The sequence below is a fragment of the Paramisgurnus dabryanus genome, chromosome 12 (genome assembly GCF_030506205.2).
Source record: "Paramisgurnus dabryanus chromosome 12, PD_genome_1.1, whole genome shotgun sequence".
NCBI classification, from domain to species: domain Eukaryota; kingdom Metazoa; phylum Chordata; class Actinopteri; order Cypriniformes; family Cobitidae; genus Paramisgurnus; species Paramisgurnus dabryanus.
In genome coordinates this window covers 7,198,221-7,217,564 of record NC_133348.1, presented here as the reverse complement: position 1 = coordinate 7,217,564, position 19,344 = coordinate 7,198,221, and the positions used below count along the sequence as shown (strand labels likewise).

Sequence of the window (19,344 nt, the reverse complement as noted above, 5' to 3'; positions counted from 1 at the left end):
ATGTTTCCAAATTTTTTTATCTCTTGTTTTCAAGTATTTTACTTATGAAACCTTTTCTTGCATATTTACATAAATAATTTTTTAAAGATTACACTGATCATGTGGGCTATCCATACATTTTCAGCAATTAAAACCTTGCTGTTTTTACTTCTGTGACTCAAAAAAAAATGTCAAGCTCTGGCCTGCCATCTCCGTTTCTGACTCAAACTGTTCCATAGTGCGTAATTCTACGTTAATATGTTCATTTTAATTCAGTACATTATTTTTTTTAAATTGAATTAATTAAACTGAAAAGAAATTTGCATTACATTTTTAAAAAAGTAACTCAAATATTAATGTGTACATTTATAAAGTAATGCATTACTTATGCTATTACTTAATATTATTACGTAATGCACGTTACTTGTAATGCGTTACCCCCAACACTGCAAGTGAACTTGCGCCGTGCACTTTAGACCATGCGCTTAGATCGGTAAAAATTTTTTCCTTATCAGAGTCCAAAATAGTGAGTTGAAATAGATTTCATTAAAAATTAAAATTTATGCTAGCAAAAAGGTTTGTTTTTTTAATGTGCAGTGCACCACAGAGCAGAAATAATAGACTTTAGAGTACAGAAAAGTACTTGGTGGAGAGAGGGGTACAGAATTGGCACAGGACCTTAAGCAGCGATTCGAAATTTGGTCGCCGAAAATGCATCTGCACCATACAGTATGTCACTGTAGACGGTTTCATTGGACACACGTGCGCTGACGCGATACACGTCTGGATCCGAACTTTACTTCCGGTTTCGTTTTTTTTTAATGGTCTGACTAGTTTATAAACTGATCTCTTGAACAAATGCCTCATCGTAAATAGCAAATGTTTTGGTTTCCTCTTGTGTTGTTTTTAGCTTGTTATATAAATAAACTAAGTTTAAACAACTTTGTTGTTATTTATTCTTCGCAGAGTTTACCGGAAGTTACGTGCGGACCACGACAGCCGCTTATGTTGTTACTGCTGAAACCGTCTATATGCAAAGTGCTTTCGAATATCTCCTCGACTCGCTGTCTGTTTGCAAGATAAGACAACCCAAATACAGCGATGCAACATTTTGTCACTACTTGATGCAAAAATGTCTTAATTGCTTGTAAAATTTGCCAAGTTTCTGTTAAGTTTGAGTTTTCCACCCAACATTGCACATCCTGTATTATGCAGTATCAGCTCCACAGAGATGGCTGTCCTGAAATGGCCTCGCTTCCGTCTGGGATATGTGTTTTTCACATTCACAATTCATAACATCAGTCCAGCGAGCAGCTCTGTTAGTTCCTATACGTTCTGAGTCACCCGTCACCCTTCATTCAACGAATCCTCACTCGCTATACTCTGGATAGATGCCAGTTTCCCTGCGGAAGCTAACTCATCAAAACAGTCTAGATGAAAGAAAAGCGAACCACTTCGAGAAAGAAAGAGGAAAGATGATTGTCTTTGTAAACACTGGACAGTGTAGACGCACATTAGTTTAGGATATGTTGATTAGTTTAGTCTCTCCAGCTCTGAATTTCTACATTTTCAGAGTGATGTAAGATTTAATGATTTGGGTGTTATAGTCTGACATTCAGTGGAGTAGTGCAGGTCATTTGCATGTGATGACTGGTTGATGTAGTGTATGCATATTTAAATACAGTAAAGCCCTATTCCTGATTTGAATCGATTGCCGGTGGTAAGGGAGTAGACGAAGATTTTTGCAAAAAAAAAATACTTAAACAATTTTTAGTCAATTCATTGCACCTTTATAAATGAATGCCCAGTTTTTGACTATCACGCAGGTGCATTTCATCCAGAACATCGAGTAGGAACAGAGTTCCCCTGAAGCAATCCTGGGTTAAGTGCCTTGCTCAAGGGCAAAGTGATAAAAGAGCAGATTTGTGATCTCAATAAGTCTTGAAGATCTGGGTCAGTTTTACCTTGACGTCAGCCCGCGGATGTTGAAGGCCAATTTTTTAGTCAACATGAAATGGTGTTTGCAGCTAGTTTTACTTTTAAATAGACAGTAACGTTACAATATTGTAAGTGATTATGTCCCAGGGCTATTTAATATTACTTGCTTATTCTTACTATTAAAGCGTAACTAAACCCCTGTTCAGAGCCTGACTCCGCCCACTGGCAATATTTGAAAAATGCAAGAAAAGTGGGCAGATCCCAATGGAGATATAGGGGACGAACTAAGCTCGTAACAAGAGCGTGGTGAGCTTGAACCTGCTTACGTCACGAGTCATTTTTTGGAGCCAACATCCAATAGGAAAATTCAACTGCAGTAGCCACCGTTCAACCTGAAGAGGGCAGCACTCAGACGTTTTTACACCATATATTGTAGTATTGAAACACTTTATATCCAAATGTCAAAAAAGTTACTAAAATCAATGAACAGCACTAATAAAGCCCCATTCTTACAGATCATTAACTAAAAAAAGTTGGTTTAGGGTTTAGTTACTCTTTAATAGTCTGAGACTTTATTCTCCTGAGTGCAAGTGCAATGTTTGACTTTTTAAGCTGAATTTTTTGGGGGAAAATTATAAAGATTAATATTTTTTTTCTTTGGATTGTGCAATAATAATCTTTATTATCAGACCAGAACGAATGAAACAAATTAAATTAAATTTGACTAGTCATGATTTCATTTTTACCACTAAGCTTTCACCCCTCTTGTGTAAGTTTTTTCTCGATTTGCATTATAATTTGGATTCACTTCGACATTGAATTTGAACTCAGTGTTCTTTTAGTAGATGAAACACTGCACATTCTTATCTGTTGATTTTTTAAAGGTGGGGTGCATGATCTCTGAAAGCCAATGTTGACATTTGAAATCACCTAAACAAACACGCCCAGGGGCGTCATGCACCAATTTTTTTTAAGGGGGCACAGTGTCAACAGCTCCCAGAAATTTGTGTATACACAGACATCAAACGAAATATTATAGAGCTTTCAGTCTTTTCCATGGCACTTACATTTCTAACAATCTGAAAACCCCTGCTTTCATGCAAAAACCTCCAAAATAAAAGTGATGACTAACTTTCATATCAAATACTATTCAATCGGAATAATGACACATTTGCATCATATTCACATCTGAAACGGCATGTTTTATTTAAGTCTTAATGGCTTGTTTAATTGTGTCATTAATGCATTTTGCACAACAACTACATTATCATATAAAATTTATGTAATTTTAAATCCATAAAGTATATAAACAACGAAAATGACATCAGCTATAGCCACGTGATTGATTTTAATGTTCAATAATGATTTTAAAAAATATGTTTAGATACAATTATTAGAGGAACGGATTTTTGCATTAAATTTTACCTCATGTGAGCATGTGAGATTCCGCGCCCGCGTGAACTTTGGCGAACTTTGGCGTTGTGCCAAGAAGATGAATCTTTACTAATATAACGTTGAGACGGTCACATTTAAAACCATACATTTTCTACACAGAGAAGGTTAACTGCACATTACCGTACTGGGGTTTGGAAATGTTGTGAGCGTTTCTAACACGTTTTAATTCCTCAGATAGCCAAATGCAGCAGCAAGCCAGCAACAGCAGAGAGCTCGTGAGCGCGCCCAGACACTGATGACGTCTGCGGCTGCGCTCTGACTGCAGCGCCAGCTGCCGCCAGAATAAAAGTAATGTAACATGATCAAAACATGATCAAAACACGATCAAAACGGCGAAAATCTCCGAAAAGTGACAAGGATGCAGCACAGAATGTATAATATTGTGCATATTAACAGATTAAAAGTCAAATAACAGATTAATGGACGCTTATTTGATTTAGAGGTTGGATGCAAAATCCATTGGCTCAAAAAAACCAAGGGGGCAGGTGCCCCCTCAGTTTGAATGGGCATGACGCCTCTGAACACGCCCCTACCCCAGTAGAATCTGGACCTTCTTTTGATAATCCGCTCCACACATACACAATCCAGGCAACAATGCCCCTTACTGCTGATTGGCTACAAGTGTGTTTTGGTACTCGGCCCGACTCCCTTTTCCAAAGCATTTTTCAAAAATTGTGCACCCTGCCTTTAAGAGAAAATCAGCTAGCTAATTCACCACACTGCAAAAAATGGCTTTCTCACCTAGTATTTTTGTCTTGTTTTCAGTACAAATATCTAAAAATTCATAAATCAAGATGTATTCTTGATGAGAAAAATGACCTAAGAAAATAAGTCTAGTTTTAAGTAAAAAAATATACAATTTAAGTGAATCTGTGCTTAAAACAATAAACAAATGGGTGTTCAAATTTTCTTGAATTATGTGTTTTAAGAAAAAAGTTCAAAACTAGACTTCATTTCTTAGGTGATTTTGCTCATTAAGAAAATGCATTTTAACTCTTTCCCCGCCATTGACGAGTTATCTCGTCAATTAGGAGAAAACATTTGCAATAAAAAAAGTTGCATTTTTATGTTAATCTGCAATACAATTATCCGCTAGCCAATTTATAAAAAACCTGAAGCCAAAACGTTATTTACTAATTTTAAACTCTGTATATGTTTTGATAATCATTCTGAATCTGATCTCTAACAAAATTCCTTCACAAAAATGCAATTATTTCAGCTTTTTGAAAAAAAAAGTATTTTTAAGAAAAAATACCCATATTTAAGAGTTTATAAGCAGAGAAAAAAATATAGATCAGATGAAACTTTTTTTTTCCTTTTTAGTTTGATTGTTTATTGTTTGTTTGAAAGCAGAGGGTCTCTTCTTTTATTTGATATATTTGTATGTTTATATATTTAAAAGAAATTTTTCCTGGAAGGCATTTTGTGAAACTTTTGTGAAAATCACAAAAAAAATGCAACTGTTTAAAAAATGGCGTTAATATAAACTTTTTTTATATTTTTACTAAGAAAGTCATTTTTTTTGCAGTGCATAGTTGATCTTTTTCCTGAAGTGCCTAGTCATTTATTATGATATCAGTTAATTTCCATACAAGTTTTCAGTGGGCTGCTGTGAAAGTCACTGTCGATTAGAGATTTATGTGTTTTAATAATCAGCAACTTTCCTTTGTCCCACAAGTGACATCATGACCACGCACCTGCATTTTTTACACTGATGCATCCAACACGTCTGTTTAAATAAAGGCTATATTGTACATCACATCCATTTGTTTAAATGATTTTACATATGCATTATTTATGGAAGATTATTCTGATAAGATTATATGCTCTGTACGATCTCCTTTATTTACTAGTAAGAACATGTTCCCTTTATCTCATAGCTATTTTTACCGCAGTAAGAAACATGCCACCTGAAGCATATAATGCACCTCCTAAATGTGCGCACACGCTCCCCCTCGGCCAAGGAAAAAGCTATTACCCTCCCCTTTAGCATCTGCTGCGTGGAGCGCGGAGACGGATTGCCCTCAGTAATTCCATTTTCCCCTCCGGATTTTCAATAAGTATGCTCGGTGCCACTTTAATTTATGGGCAGTGCATTGGCACCGGGCCTTTAGTGTATGTGCGTAATGTAAAACTTGTCAAGCTCAAAGTATCTCTGACACCTCGCATTTTTTTATTTATATAAGAGCGACGCGTTTGTTTTACAGTAGATGTGGCATTATGAGAGCGAGGTTTCGTTCGGAGAACAGCGGGAGATCATTAACCCTGTGGGATGTGACAGTCGACTTCTCCGTAGCCTCAATTACCTCCTCCATCGGAGGAAAAGTCACAGCTCGAGTGTTTTTCAAGAAGGGTTGAAGTTTATGTACAGTAATGAAGTTCCACAAAATGCCGTTTCATTCATATTTCATACTGTAATGATTCGGCTGAACAATTTTCTCTCCAGACCTCTAAAAAATTTAAGTTTTTTCCACCATCATCCTTTAGGTTGTATCTATTCTGTAGATATTTCATCCAGATTGTTGTTTTTTACTAGTATAGCCTAAATCGTGGCTTAAAAGAACACAACACGTTTTTTGAAAATATGCTACTTTTCCAGCTCCCCTAGAGTTAAACATTTGATTTTTACATTTTTTGGAATCCATTCAGCTGATCTCCGGGTCTGGCGCTACCACTTTTAGCATAGCTTAGCATAATCCATTGAAACTGATTAGACCATTAGCATCACGCTTTAATAATATTTTGCTTTGCTGTTACATGGCTGCAGGAGGCGCAATGATATTACGCAGCAGCCGAAATTAGTCCCCTTATTAACTTTCAAAAGCAGGGGACTATTTTCGGGCACTGCATATTATCATTGTGCCTCCTGCAGCCATGTTACGGCAGCAAAGTCATTGATTATTATACCAGAATAAGAGTATAGTTTTTTGCAATATCAGCCTAGAAAATCACAACTTTTAATTTTCAGTCGATCTTCGTACAAGATGTAACTACAGAAGAGTCACATTTTAAATAGGAAAAATATTGAAACTCTTTGGTTATTTTTAGCACGATGCTAATGGTCTAATCAGATTCAATGGATTATGCTAAGCTATGCTAAAGGTGCTAGTGCCAGACCCGGAGATCAGCTGAATGGATTCCAAAAAGGTAGTGGAGTGTCCCTTTAATTCTTTAGGTAGCTTGGTTGATATTGATTATATTTACACTAGCATGAAGCTGTACTGTATATGGTCGTGTGCCGTTTCTGTCACTGGCATGTATGAAGGAAGATAATTATGTTCAATCAAGCGTGCTGTTTGTGTATTTAATCATGGTTTACCGGTGAAGGGCCGAGAAAATGAGTTCCAGATATTTTAATTAATTTTTATGTGTGTGTGTTTGGATGTGTTAGAGTCAACGGTGGCCAGAAGTTTTTTTTGGACGTCCCCAGCTAATTTATAATCTCCGTTTGCACACACATGCAATATGTCCCCAGTGCCCACCATCTTCATCCTCATGTAGGCTGCTAATTTTGAAAAGGACTTTAAGTGAGAAAAATAGATGCTCATTTTTGTAAACACTTTCTCTGCTTCCACATTTACCACAAACATGCTCTCTCTCTATCTCTCTTTCTCTCTTTCACTGTGTCTCTCTCTATCTCTTTCTCGTTTGCTATACTCTCCATCTTACTACAAACGCTTGCAAGCAGCATCATAAATATGCACCTCTCTCCAAAGCCAGAGTGATTTCCATAATAAAAGTGCTCAGACAAAGCTAATTGCTACTTCAGCCGATTCAGATTGCACTAATTGACCTGGTTGATGAACATGCTTTTGTTTTATTTCTTGCTCTCTCTCTCTCTCTCTCTTTCTCTCTCGCTCTCTTATTTTTCCTTCCTCCTCTTTATCACCTTCATAACTTAACCAAGGATTACATCCCATTCTGTTATCTTAAAACTTATCGCCACAGCAATTAGAGGAGACAAAAATAACAAACTCCGGCTTTTTTTGCTTTTCAGGAGGGAGCGATGCTCTTAATCTTTTCTGCTGTATAGTTCCAGGGGCATAATTGCACATTGTGCTTTCGAGTTTTCCTTCCACCCTCTCAAGTACTCACTCAGTGGAGACTAACAACACCCTACACACTCCTATGTTCATGCGCAGGGGCACGCTGACATTGCGAGTGGGATTTTGTTTAGGTTTGGTGGGGGGTCGTTCTGAAAGATCCAGGTACAGTCATTGAACACCACTTCACATCCAGAAGAATGGCTGCTGGCTTCCTGTGGCAGAGCTAACGTCACATTTTTCTCTTTTCTTCTCCCTTTTTCTTGTTTATTGTCAAGTCTTCTTCATTGTAATCATTCTGCCCATCTGTGTCACATCTGTCGCCCGGTTTGGTTTGAAAGACTGCAGTAGTTAACTATAGACTTGTCAGTTTTGACAGGTTTTAAAAATCGTTTTGTTGCCAGGAGCAGTGTTACTCACTTTGACAAAAATTACAATAAATACTTATTTTTCATTTTTGAATATATAAAGGTGCACTTTGTAACTTTTAAAATAATCTCTTGACAGAAATGCAATATAAAATACATTCTGTAACTACATTATCAGTGGTTTATTAAGACCTTACATAATGAACTTTATTGTTTTTATTACCTTAGAATGAGACGTTTTTTTCTACATACAACCAAGGGTCCCCTAACATGAAAGTTTTTATGCCGCCATGTTTCTACAGTAGCCCTAAATGGACAAACTGCTTAACAGAGTGCGTTTTGTCACTACATTGTCTCAGACGATGACGTGTTTGTCCTGTGGCAGCTACCGTAGGTTCTCTATGCGTTTTGAAAGGGAGGGGTGAGCTGTGGACCGAGCCATTGGTTGCAATTCACAATCTCACCACCAGTGTTGGGAAAGTTACTTTTAAAAGTAATGCATTACAATATTAAGTTACTCCCAAAAAAGTAACTAATTGTGTTACTTAGTTACTTTTCATGGAAAGTAATGCTTGCATTACTTTTAGTAACTTTTGCGTTACTTTTTCTTGGCCGAGGCTTGATCTTTTTCAGGCCTTGCAGGTGTTTTTTATGACTGAAAGTTCTGCATTTAGAAATTGCATATTACATCCCAAAATGAATCAGTTTTTTGACTCAAACTGTTCTCACACAGGCGTGTACGCATACTGTAGAGTGCATACTGTGACCTACGTATATTTTAATTCAGTACATAATTTTTAAATTCATAATTCAGAAAATAAATATTATTACGTAATGCACGTTACTTGTAATGCGTTACCGCCAACACTGCTCACCATTAGATGCCATTAAAAATTAAGCTTTCCTTCGCATAGTACAGCCCGGTATGGTTAAGTACAACTCACTTTTGGGGGTACTTTTACCTAGTACCAGATATTATTTTTAGTACCCCCTCGGTTGAGGTTCTAAGCAAGCCGTACTGATACTAAAACGTAACTTGTACCACTAAAGATTACTGAGAATCGTCACTACCAGCGTCATTGCTTAATGCAAGACTAGCTTACCCTTGTGCGCCGTTGAGCAAACTTAGTGATGTCGTCATCTGTGCTTTGTTATACAACCATTTTAGTGGTGAAAAACATCCACATGCCAAAAATAAAGAACACCATTTCATCGATATGCTCCGTTGCAACTGTAATGATAAGTCTACTATCACACCCAGTCTAAAGCAGCACTAAACGATAATGGAAAAGCAAACCGAGCCAAAGTAAAGCGATCAGAGCCATGCCAGGGCGTACTATCCAATAGAAGAACCATTCAGTCAAAGGTTCTTATATGAAACATTTCTTATCTTTTTAAAATCTAAAGAACCTTCTAAGTGGTTGTGCACACCAAAACTTTTAAACTCTGCTAAAAAACGCCTGGAGAACACCGATTGCCAGCTGTTTTTTCCAGTTGAGCGCCAGCTTTCTTCAGCCGAGCGTTTTGGTAGCTGTGATACTTGAGCTGTAAGCTAGTTGGTTGTTGTGATATTTGTCCCGACCCTCCTCCACTGTGATTGGACGGCCGTGTGAGAACTGACATTGATGGAGCTTTTCACCCAAAGTTGAATCTCTTTCAACTGTCGACGCTCAGCGCCGAGCACGGAAAAACCGCCAAACCCCAGTTTTCAGCACGGAAAAAACAACGCTAGCTGCTGGCTTATTTGAAAAATGCAGAGCTTCCATTGGAAACAATTGAAAACATGCGTCGGCCACGGGCGTAAAAGCTTTGGTGTGCACGCCCCCTGAAGGACCTTTTGTGAGGTAAGAAAGGTTTTTAGGATGTATACGGACAGTTCTTTGTAAAAACAGAGATTGACGTAGAGCCTTTTAAGAAACATTACTTTTAAAGTTCCAATGAAATCAAAACTGACAAATCTTATTTTTTATGTAATATTGCAGTCTTTATTAAAAACATTTTATCTGTGCAAGTCTTTTTTATTCATGTGCCCTCATAATCTTCAAACAAAATATAAAAATGTACTTCTGCCCTCTTTTGGCAAACATTCTCTAAAGACATCAGTTAGACTGTTTGGGCGGGAACATTCGTTAACTCCGCCCCTTCCAGCTGTCAGTCTGCTGCCAGTTCCATTTCTAAATGAAACGCCTACTTTTCTATATCCAATCAAAGCACAGTGGAAAACACAAGCCACACCCACAATTTTCACTCGGAAATACGTCACAACACGGAAGTAAAGTCGATTGCGACTTCCAGTTAACAGGGACTTTAAAGGTGTACTTAATTCAAAGTTAGAAAATAATTTGTTTGATAGTCCCATTTATTTTTTTCTCTGCTCCAGAACAACATGTGATGAAATATTTTGTCTTTCTAACACATCTATGTTCCTGACTGCTGTTTTGAATGCTGTGCCATATAGACACTTGATGTTTAGCATTGCATCACTTTACAGGCACATTTCACGGGAACACTTTTGAAAGGGTTTTGGAGTATCATGAAACCGAAGACTTCTCATTCACCTTTACTACTTTTCAACCACTCCGATCCATAAATCAGCTGGAATGCATTCGCCTGAAATGACCATTTGGTTTAAACCGACTGGTGGATTATTGTATATCAATTGGATTCCCGTTGTTACCGTGCCGAGAAAAAAAATCTGGAATCACCTAATTTTCACCTAATGGACTGTTAGTGTATATCGACTTTCCGTCTGGTACCTGCACGGTTATCTGGTGACTGTACACATCAGCCGCGCTATCTTGAGCCGACACTAAAACACAATCAACGGCCGCTCGGCTATTAATTTCATTCCCGCTGCCCTTGACCTTCACAGGATTATTGTTTCACTCGGAGCGTAAAACTCCTGATGCTGCTGCCCACTATTCACATTTCCCATCCACCCCTGGGAATCATTACATTTGAAGTGATCAGTGCAATTGGATTTGAATGACATCAGCGGACAGGTTACCGTGAGCTAAAACAAGTGCAAATAAAGTCTGCGTGTTTGGTATTCAGAGGTCGTGCGCTGCGAATGTGGTAGGGGTGGAGTACAAATCGTATTCGTGTAATGAAAGACTTCCAGCTCTGCTAGTTTATTGGGCGATTTCTCCATGTAGACAGGCAGATTATGGTGTCAGTTCTCCCTCCTGCCATTTCTTTCCTTTTTCATTTTATTATGCATTTCTGTGACACCTATACCTGTTCTTAAGCATGTCATGTGCAGGCCCAAACAGAATAGCTTTTTTTTTACTCTGAATAGGGGGAGATGTCTACAGAATCAGGTGGAAGAAATGTTAAACTTTGGTTTAACTGAAAAACTTATCTGTACCTGAAAACATATTTAAATTGGACAAGATATTTTTGGAGATTCTGTGTGGGCCTGCTCATGAGTCATAACTTGTGGTTGGACCTTTATTTCAGATTGTTTTATTTCAGGTGCAAGAAACTAAATATATGTTTAATGTAATTGTGTTGGAAATTTAAACATGATGGGTTTGAATGGTGGGTGCACCTGGAATTTGGGTGGTCGTAAACCTTTCCTTTTGGTCATGACCTCTGTATGTGTGTGTGTTTGGTGTGCGTTTACGTGATGTCAGGTCTTCGAGAGAGACGGGCAGCGGAGAGAGGCTGGAGCTCAAGATGACCAACATTGACGCAGATGTCCTGGAACTGCTTCTGGAGTTCGTCTACACGGGCTCGCTGGTCATCCACTCGGCCAATGCCAAAACCCTGCTGGAGGCCGCCAACAAGTTTCAGTTCAACACCTTCTGCAAAGTCTGCGTGTCTTTCTTAGGTATGCAACTTGCCTTATTTTTTAGGCATGCATCTGATGGAGTTATGCACAAACTTGTACTTTTTTATTTGAATCCTTATGATTCTTCCGCATTCTTTCATTTGTGAAACTGTCAAAGAGAAATTTCATTGAAATGTTAAATCGAGTGTAGCAATTTCTGATAACATCCGGCATTGATTATTACAATATCAATACCAACTTTGGCTAGTTGAGTGTCATGCAGTAATGTCAAAGGTCTGGAAGTTTGTATATGGGCCTCGTACTGTAGGTATATAATAGGGTTGTCACGATTCTCCAAATCCTCGATTCGGTTACATTTTCGATTCTAAGGTCACGATTCAATTCGTTTCTCGATTTGTACAATTTTTTTTTAAAGACAAAAAATTATATCCCTTTATTATTATTATTATTTCACATTAACATGCACATTGCATGTTTTCCTCGCATGGGGTTGTGGGCTTCACTTTACGCGAGAGAGCTTGTAGAGAGAGGATTCCTTCTTGCACGCATATGGACTTAATACGTGCATCTTGGACTCCTAACATCTGAAATAAAACCGGTGCATCATAAGCAGCTGCGCTTCTCTCTGTCTCACGTGCACGCGCTCTCGCCTCTGTCCGAAGTCTAAACATAAACTAAAGTAGTAATCCTTACGTATTTGTTCAGTTTTATGTGTTTCATGCGAGCTGAGGCAAACTATTCCTTTTGTTTAAAATATAACCCGCTGCATCTTGGCGCCTCTCGTGCACGTGCAGAGAGCTGTGCTCTGTCCGAAGTCAGATCTCTAGGTAGTAATCCTGTTTATGATATGCATTACAAGGAGTTGTAGCAATACATCCCTCGTGTTAAAAATATAAATCGCATACCGCTGGATCAATCTTTTTAAAGGCACCGAGAGGTTTATTTTACCCCCTTGACAAGCCAACCGGACGTGACATGGGGGCGTGGCAGCATCGACGATCCCATTTTTTAATTCGAAGTTCGTGGTTGTGACTTAATTTTGGTGACACCCTTAGTATATAATGTCAAGGGTTTAAAGGGACACTCCACTTTTTAAAAATATAGGCTTATTATCCAGCTCCCCTGAAATGGTCCCCTTGGTAACTTCAATAGCAGGGGACTATTTTCGGGCACTGCGTAATATCATTGCGCCTGCAGCGACCATGGTTCGGCATCAAGTCCTTGATTATTACACCAGAATGAGAGTATAGTTCCTAGTCATATCTGCCTAGAAAATCACAACTTTTTATTTGCCGTCGGTCTTAGTAAACGATGTAACTACAGAAAAGTCAAGTTTTAAATAGGAAAAATATCAAAACTCTTTGGTTATTTTTTTTAGCGCAATGCTAATTGTCTAATCAGATTCAATGGATTAGTGAAGTGTCCCTTTAAAGGCAAAATTATGATTTGGGGGATGTTACTGTGGGTTCACACCAGCTGCATTTAAGGCTCTTGAACATGTTGAGTTTACTCGCTTTATTCTCGTGTGAAATTCTAGTCATCAAGACATTCACGCAAAAATTCGCGTCATGGGAGGGGCTTCTGCGACTCGCTCGCTTTCTGTAATCAAGTCACTACTAGATCAAGCTCCTGATTGGTTAAAGCGGCACGTTTTTCCACCAAAGTTCAAATTTTTCAACTCGGCCGTTTCCCGCGGCAACTCTCAATTTGTGCCGTTCGCACGGACACGCGGAATCGCATCTACCGCGCTGCGCTTAACGCCTCATTCGTGCCGCGAGAACTCCAGACCCTCGTCAACGCGTCTTTACATGGACTTAACAATGAAATCACTAACACTTGACCCCTCTACCGTGGCTGGTCTTAATGCAGCATTAAAGGGATCATTAAAGGGATCTGCTGAACACAAATAAAGATATTTTGAAAATGTTGATTTCAAACTGGGGCAACATTCACTTACATAGTATTATTTTTTCCTACTATGCAAGTCAATGGTTCCCCAGATCTGCTTGGTTACAAACATTCTTCAAAATATCTTAATTTGTGTTCATCAAAACAAAGACATCCATACAGGTATGAAACAACATGAGGGTGAGTAAATGATGATTTTTAGGTGAATTTGCCTTTTAACTTATCAAAAGGTTAAGGTTTGTGTTGCCTATGCTAGATGTTTCAACAATACAGCCAAGGACAAGACAAACTTTTCGTTTTAAAATATAGAAAGTTATCAGACCAACAGACCACCATTACATATTGATTTGTTTCTTTTAGGTCTGCAGAATTGGTCTGATAATTGTACTGAAAGACTCAGTAAGACCCCCAGCTAATGAAAGTCAAGCTGGTGATTGGTTTGTGTTTAGATTGCATGTCAACGTTCCTGGAGTACAGAACAATTCATTAAGTCCAGAGGGAAAACCTGCGAGTTCGATAACAAGAGAGAAGCACGGGCAAATGTCCCGATTAAGATATATTTTCACACCTGTGTTTCAAGTGTATTGACGACCATTACTTGAAACCATTCATTTTCGAAGACCGTTGCGATGTTGGTTTTTGCTTAGGATGGCACTGGACATACCAGATGTTTTTAAAGATGAATTTTAACTGATTTAATTTAACATCAATGGCATCAGAACCTTTTAAGCACCTTTATGTAAAAGTTTTGAGGACGGTATCCCATCCACAGCTTTTAATGGCAACACAGAACCACATGTTCTCACCTTAAACCGGTTCCAGATCTGGCAGCTTGCTGGTGAGAAAGGGCAGGTTGAAATTCGTCTTCGAAAAGGTGCCGAAATATATCCGCTGCCTGTCTGTTCACACAGTGTCTACTGGTGTTTATAATGCCACACACGGCACAGCAGACTCAGAAACTTTATAGCGTGTCTATAAACCCATACCAGTACTGGACATACTGTAAGCCTCGCTCTGCGGTTAGTCTCCGGCGTGGTGTTTATGGCCCCTGGATCAAACTTCACCTAAAAATATGATTTTTCCTTCTGAGATTGGAAGGCGACCCGGGGCCCGTTCGGTTCTCTTGTTACGGCACACTGCGGGCCAGCTTCCCAACCTCTAGACATCATAAAAACCCATCTGCTACTTCTAGACAAACACTGAACCATTTATATTCTCTTGTTTTTAAATTGAAAACTCATTTTGCTCGTGCAATTTAAGTCTTTAATGTATACTTTCCATAATAGAATTTAAGTTTTTTTAACTCTTCCCTGTTCACGCCAAGAGTGATAACTATAAAGATATCTATAACAATAACTGTATATCATCCAAATGTAAAACATTTTAAGTTTGTCAGTCCTTTAAATTTTAATGGTTTTGATTGGCTGCCAAAGTTTTGGCATTCGTGAGCTAGAAAAATAGAAAACCTATGTATTATATCGTTAAAATTGTGTGTCACTTTTGAAGACTTCAGACTTTCAATCAGGACTATTTTAGCTTTTTTTTTTTACCGCAACCTTAGTGTCTGATTCAGTATGTCTCTCTTGAAAAAGAAACCTCTTGCCTGGCTATAAATTTGGATTTTAGTACCAGCTAAGGGCTCAACACAAGGCTTCACCCTGCAATGTTAATCCATAGGACAGCATCCCGATTTGATGCTCCGAGCTCAATTGATTTGTGCTTCTGAGTGTCCCTTTGGCCTTAAAGCGAGGCTCGATCTCCAGAGATATACAACACAGATCGCTTCGCTGTGGCCTTCATCCTCGCTGTGTTGTGATCTTTCGTGAATGTAAGCGAGCTTCTTTCTCGTTTTTATTTTCTCAGAGAAGCAGTTGACTGCGGCAAACTGCTTGGGGGTTTTGGCCATGGCGGAGGCCATGTGCTGCACGGAGCTACACAACATGGCCAAGGCGTTCGCCCTGCAGAACTTTCCGGACGTGGCGGGACAAGACGAGGTCCTCAGCATCTCCAAAGAAGATCTCGTTAACTATCTTTCCAACGATAGCCTGAACACCAAGGCTGAGGAGCTGGTTTATGAAACCGTCATCAAGTGGATCAAGAAAGACCCGGCCAGTAGAGTACAGGTAAGTTGCACCAAGATGTTCCCATAGTTACATTTTTTCATCTTGGCATTTCACATTCGTAGAACAAGCGTTACGGTAACGGTAAATTTCTGCCAATAATCAATAAAAACAGAGTTCTTTTTGAGGAATTTATTTCTGATAACAAGCAAAATAAACAAGAAGTAGATTACCTTAGTTCAAATCATAGCTGAAGTGCATTAAAGGGGCTGTTTACACTTTACAAATTACACATTAAATTAATTACAATGCTGTTAAAATGCTAATAAAACAAAGTTGTGACTGCTGAGTTAGCCCTATATGCTAGTTAATGCTATATGCTAACGTTTAGGCTGTTTTAAGTTCTACTATTGACGTTACAGTTACGTTTTGCAGGTCCATACTTAAAAAACACAAACTTACTACTCAGAAACATCCATTAACAATCTCTAAACAATTGATTATTCCTCAAATTCTGTATCTTAGTCTGATACAAGCTCAAACATAAGGTCTGTTTACACACACACACTGAGCTCCTGAAGGAGCTGCTCTGAAAAACAGCCAATCAGAGCAGAGGTCAACATTATTATTTATGACCCTTTTAAATAAGGTAATAAAGACCATTTTATTCTAAAGACAACTCCTGGTGTCGTTATTGGACTTTTCTGGATAATTTTTGCACTTAATAAAGCCACAACCCTCCTATGTAGATACCAGAGAACAATTTAACATTTTGCAATGAATTTTTGGGCACTTTAAATGTTTAATGTTCTTGAGGTACGGTCTGAACCCTTTATTATAAAGCAATTTCCTACAGTAACAATAGTCCCTTTCACACATACTAGTAATTTATCTTTACTGGTAATTTACTGGTAAATTGCAGTTAACAGGTCATGTGTGAACAGAACCTTTTTGGGAAATCAGTGCTGCCAATTTACCAGTAAGAGAGGTTGTAAGATTACCAGAAATTTACCGTTAAGCGCTATGTGTGAATGAAAAATATAGATTTACCGGACGACGTCAGACCGTGCTGACAGCTTCAGGCCAATCATAACGTTTTGATACGGAAGACACATTTACCCCCGCACTGTTTACGGACGCTTCCACACAAACCTTGCTTAAAAGTCGAGCACACCTGAAGTTAACATTCACATTTCTTCACCAAAGTTGTTTAAAACAGCTTACAATCTATTTGTCGAATTGCAATGCTGTTTGGTCCCAAGCAACTTTGCGACTGTCAGCGTTTGCTACAGATGTGAAAACAACAAAATACAGACCGTGGATATGGTGTCGTAACCTGCCACTGTTTACAAAAGGTAAAGGTAACTTCCGCTTTCTCTACGAATTTACCGGTATTTTGATACTGATGTGTGAATAATGTCTTACTGGTAAAAATGTAACGTCACAGAGTGTGTGAACAGCACATTTTTGTATTTTACTATTGTCATAAATACATCAAAAACATTGTACTTTTCTATCCCTTACTGGAGGGTTTGTAGTTTGTCAGTATTCTGAACGATAAAATAAACTTTCAGCCTTGCAGCTTAACTTTGTTGTTACAATTATCATTTTCATTGTTTTATGACCCTTGTTTCAGTCGAAAGCCTTCGAGTTTGATAAATCGATTTGATTATCGTTCACATGTCAGTATTGGATTTGATCGTGTCATTTGTTTATGTGGGGGTCAGAAAAGACACAGAAAAGTCTAAAAAGTTTAGCAATTTTTTATTCATGCTGTACCTGGAAATAGTTGCATTAGTTGTATACGCTGCCTGTAGGTATTGGACTATAGATATCGTTTTAAAAACATGATCATTTTAAATTCACTACATGTTTTTATAAATAATACATATTGAGTGTCTTTTGTTGACCTTGAATCTCAGAACTTAGTGGTCTTTTTATGTAACACAGTGGCTGTACTTGTTTTGTAGATCTGTGTGAAAACCGAATTTTCTTTTGTTGAGACACACCGGGAGATCAGGCACCCTGAAGTGCCTCTGTATCTTTACGGATCAAAAGACCTATCTTGGGTGGGCTCTAGAAATTTCGAGAGGGCTTCCTTAAATCTCACTCCATATCGAAAAAGTTTGCCTTCCGAGAAGCCAAAGAACAAGAGGTCAACATCATTTTGCTGGCCTTGCGCTTTTGTCTCTGTTCCCCTGAAGAGTACATTCAGGCTACTTGATGCAAACATAAATAAAGAGTGGTGCAGAAAAGCCAGGTCTGAGATCAGATTTTCAGGGGCTGTGTGGTATGACATTAGACCGTTTGGAGCACTGATGGTGTGCACTGACTGTCTGAAATGGCTGAGCCATGTGTGACAGCGCTGCCAAATCTGCGTGCTGTTTACGAACCACCTCACGAACGACAGACGATTCTCTCTGTATAAAACAGCCCACAAATGTCTTTATAAATAACACTGGAACATTGGGCCATGCACACAGTTTATTCACTATTTGTCTCTTTCTGTCTGTCTCTTTGACTGTCTGTCTAACTCTTTGACCGTCTATCTGTCTGTCTGTCTGTCTCATTGTCTGTCTGTCTGTCTGTCTGTCTCTCTGTCTGTCTCTTTAACTGTCTCTTTCTGTCTGTCTCTTTGACTGTTTGTCTAACTCTTTGATCGTCTATCTGTCTCTTTGACTGACTGACTGTCTGTCTGTCTGTCTCTTTGACTGACTGACTGTCTGTCTGTCTCTTTGACTGTCTGTTTCTGTCTCTTTAACTGTATGTCTGTCTCTTTGACTGTCTGTCTCTCTGTCTCTTTAACTGTATGTCTGTCTCTTTGACCATCTGTCTGTCTGTCTCTTTAACTGTATGTGTGTCTCTGTCTGTCTGTCTGTCTGTCTGTCTGTCTGCCTCGTTGACTGTCTGTCTAACTCTTCGACCGTCTGTCTGTCTGTCTCTTTGACCATCTGTCTGTCTGTCTCTTTAACTGTATGTCTGTCTGTCTGTCTCATTGTCCGTCTGTCTGTCTCTTTAACTGTCTCTTTCTGTCTTTCTCTTTGACTGTCTGTCTGTCTCTTTGACTGTATGTCTGTCTTTCTGTCTGTCTGTCTGTCTGTCTGTCTCTTTGATTGTCTGTCTAACTCTTAGACTGTCTGTCTAACTCTTAGACTGTCTGTCTGTCTGTCTGTCTGTCTGTCTGTCTGTCTGTCTGTCTGTCTCTTTGACCATCTGTCTGTCTCTTTAACTGTACAGTATGTCTATCTCTGACTGTCTGTCTGTCTGTCTCATTGTCCATATGTCTGTCTCTTTAACTGTCTCTTTAACTGTCTCTTTCTCTTTGACTGTCTGTCTGTCTGTCTGTCTGACCGTCTGTCTCTTTGACTTTCTGTCTAACTCTTTGACAGTCTGTCTGTCTTTCTGTCTGTCTCTTTGACCATCTGTCTGTCTGTCTCTTTAACTGTATGTCTGTCTGTCTGTCTCTGTCTGTCTGTCTGTATGTCTGTTTCTTTGACTGTCTGTCTAACTCTTTGACAGTCTGTCTGTCTGTCTGTCTCTTTAACTGTATGTCTGTCTCTGTCTGTATGTCTGTCTCTTTGACTGTCTGTCTGTCTCTTTAACTGTCTGTCTGTCTGTCCGTCTTTCTGTCTCTTTAACTGTCTCTTTCTGTCTTTCTCTTTGACTGTCTGTCTGTCTCTTTGACTGTCTGTCTGTCTGTCTGTCTGTTTGACCATCTGTCTGTTTGTCTCTTGTACTATATGTCTGTCTTTCTCTTTCTGTCTGTCTCTTTGATGTTGTCTGTCTCTTTCTGTCTGTCT

General features: G+C 38.8%; 1 protein-coding gene across 3 annotated transcripts in view; it reads left to right on the top strand.

Moving 5' to 3' along the window:
• LOC135738335 (kelch-like protein 29) overlaps positions 1-19,344 on the top strand; it is a 325,496-nt gene that overhangs the window by 215,787 nt on the left and 90,365 nt on the right. For all 3 annotated transcript variants that reach the window (XM_065256340.2, XM_065256342.2, XM_065256341.2), the window contains exons 7-8: positions 11,419-11,615; positions 15,348-15,607. In XM_065256340.2, the coding sequence (XP_065112412.1) occupies positions 11,419-11,615; positions 15,348-15,607 (457 nt within the window). The remainder of the gene's footprint in view (positions 1-11,418; positions 11,616-15,347; positions 15,608-19,344) is intronic.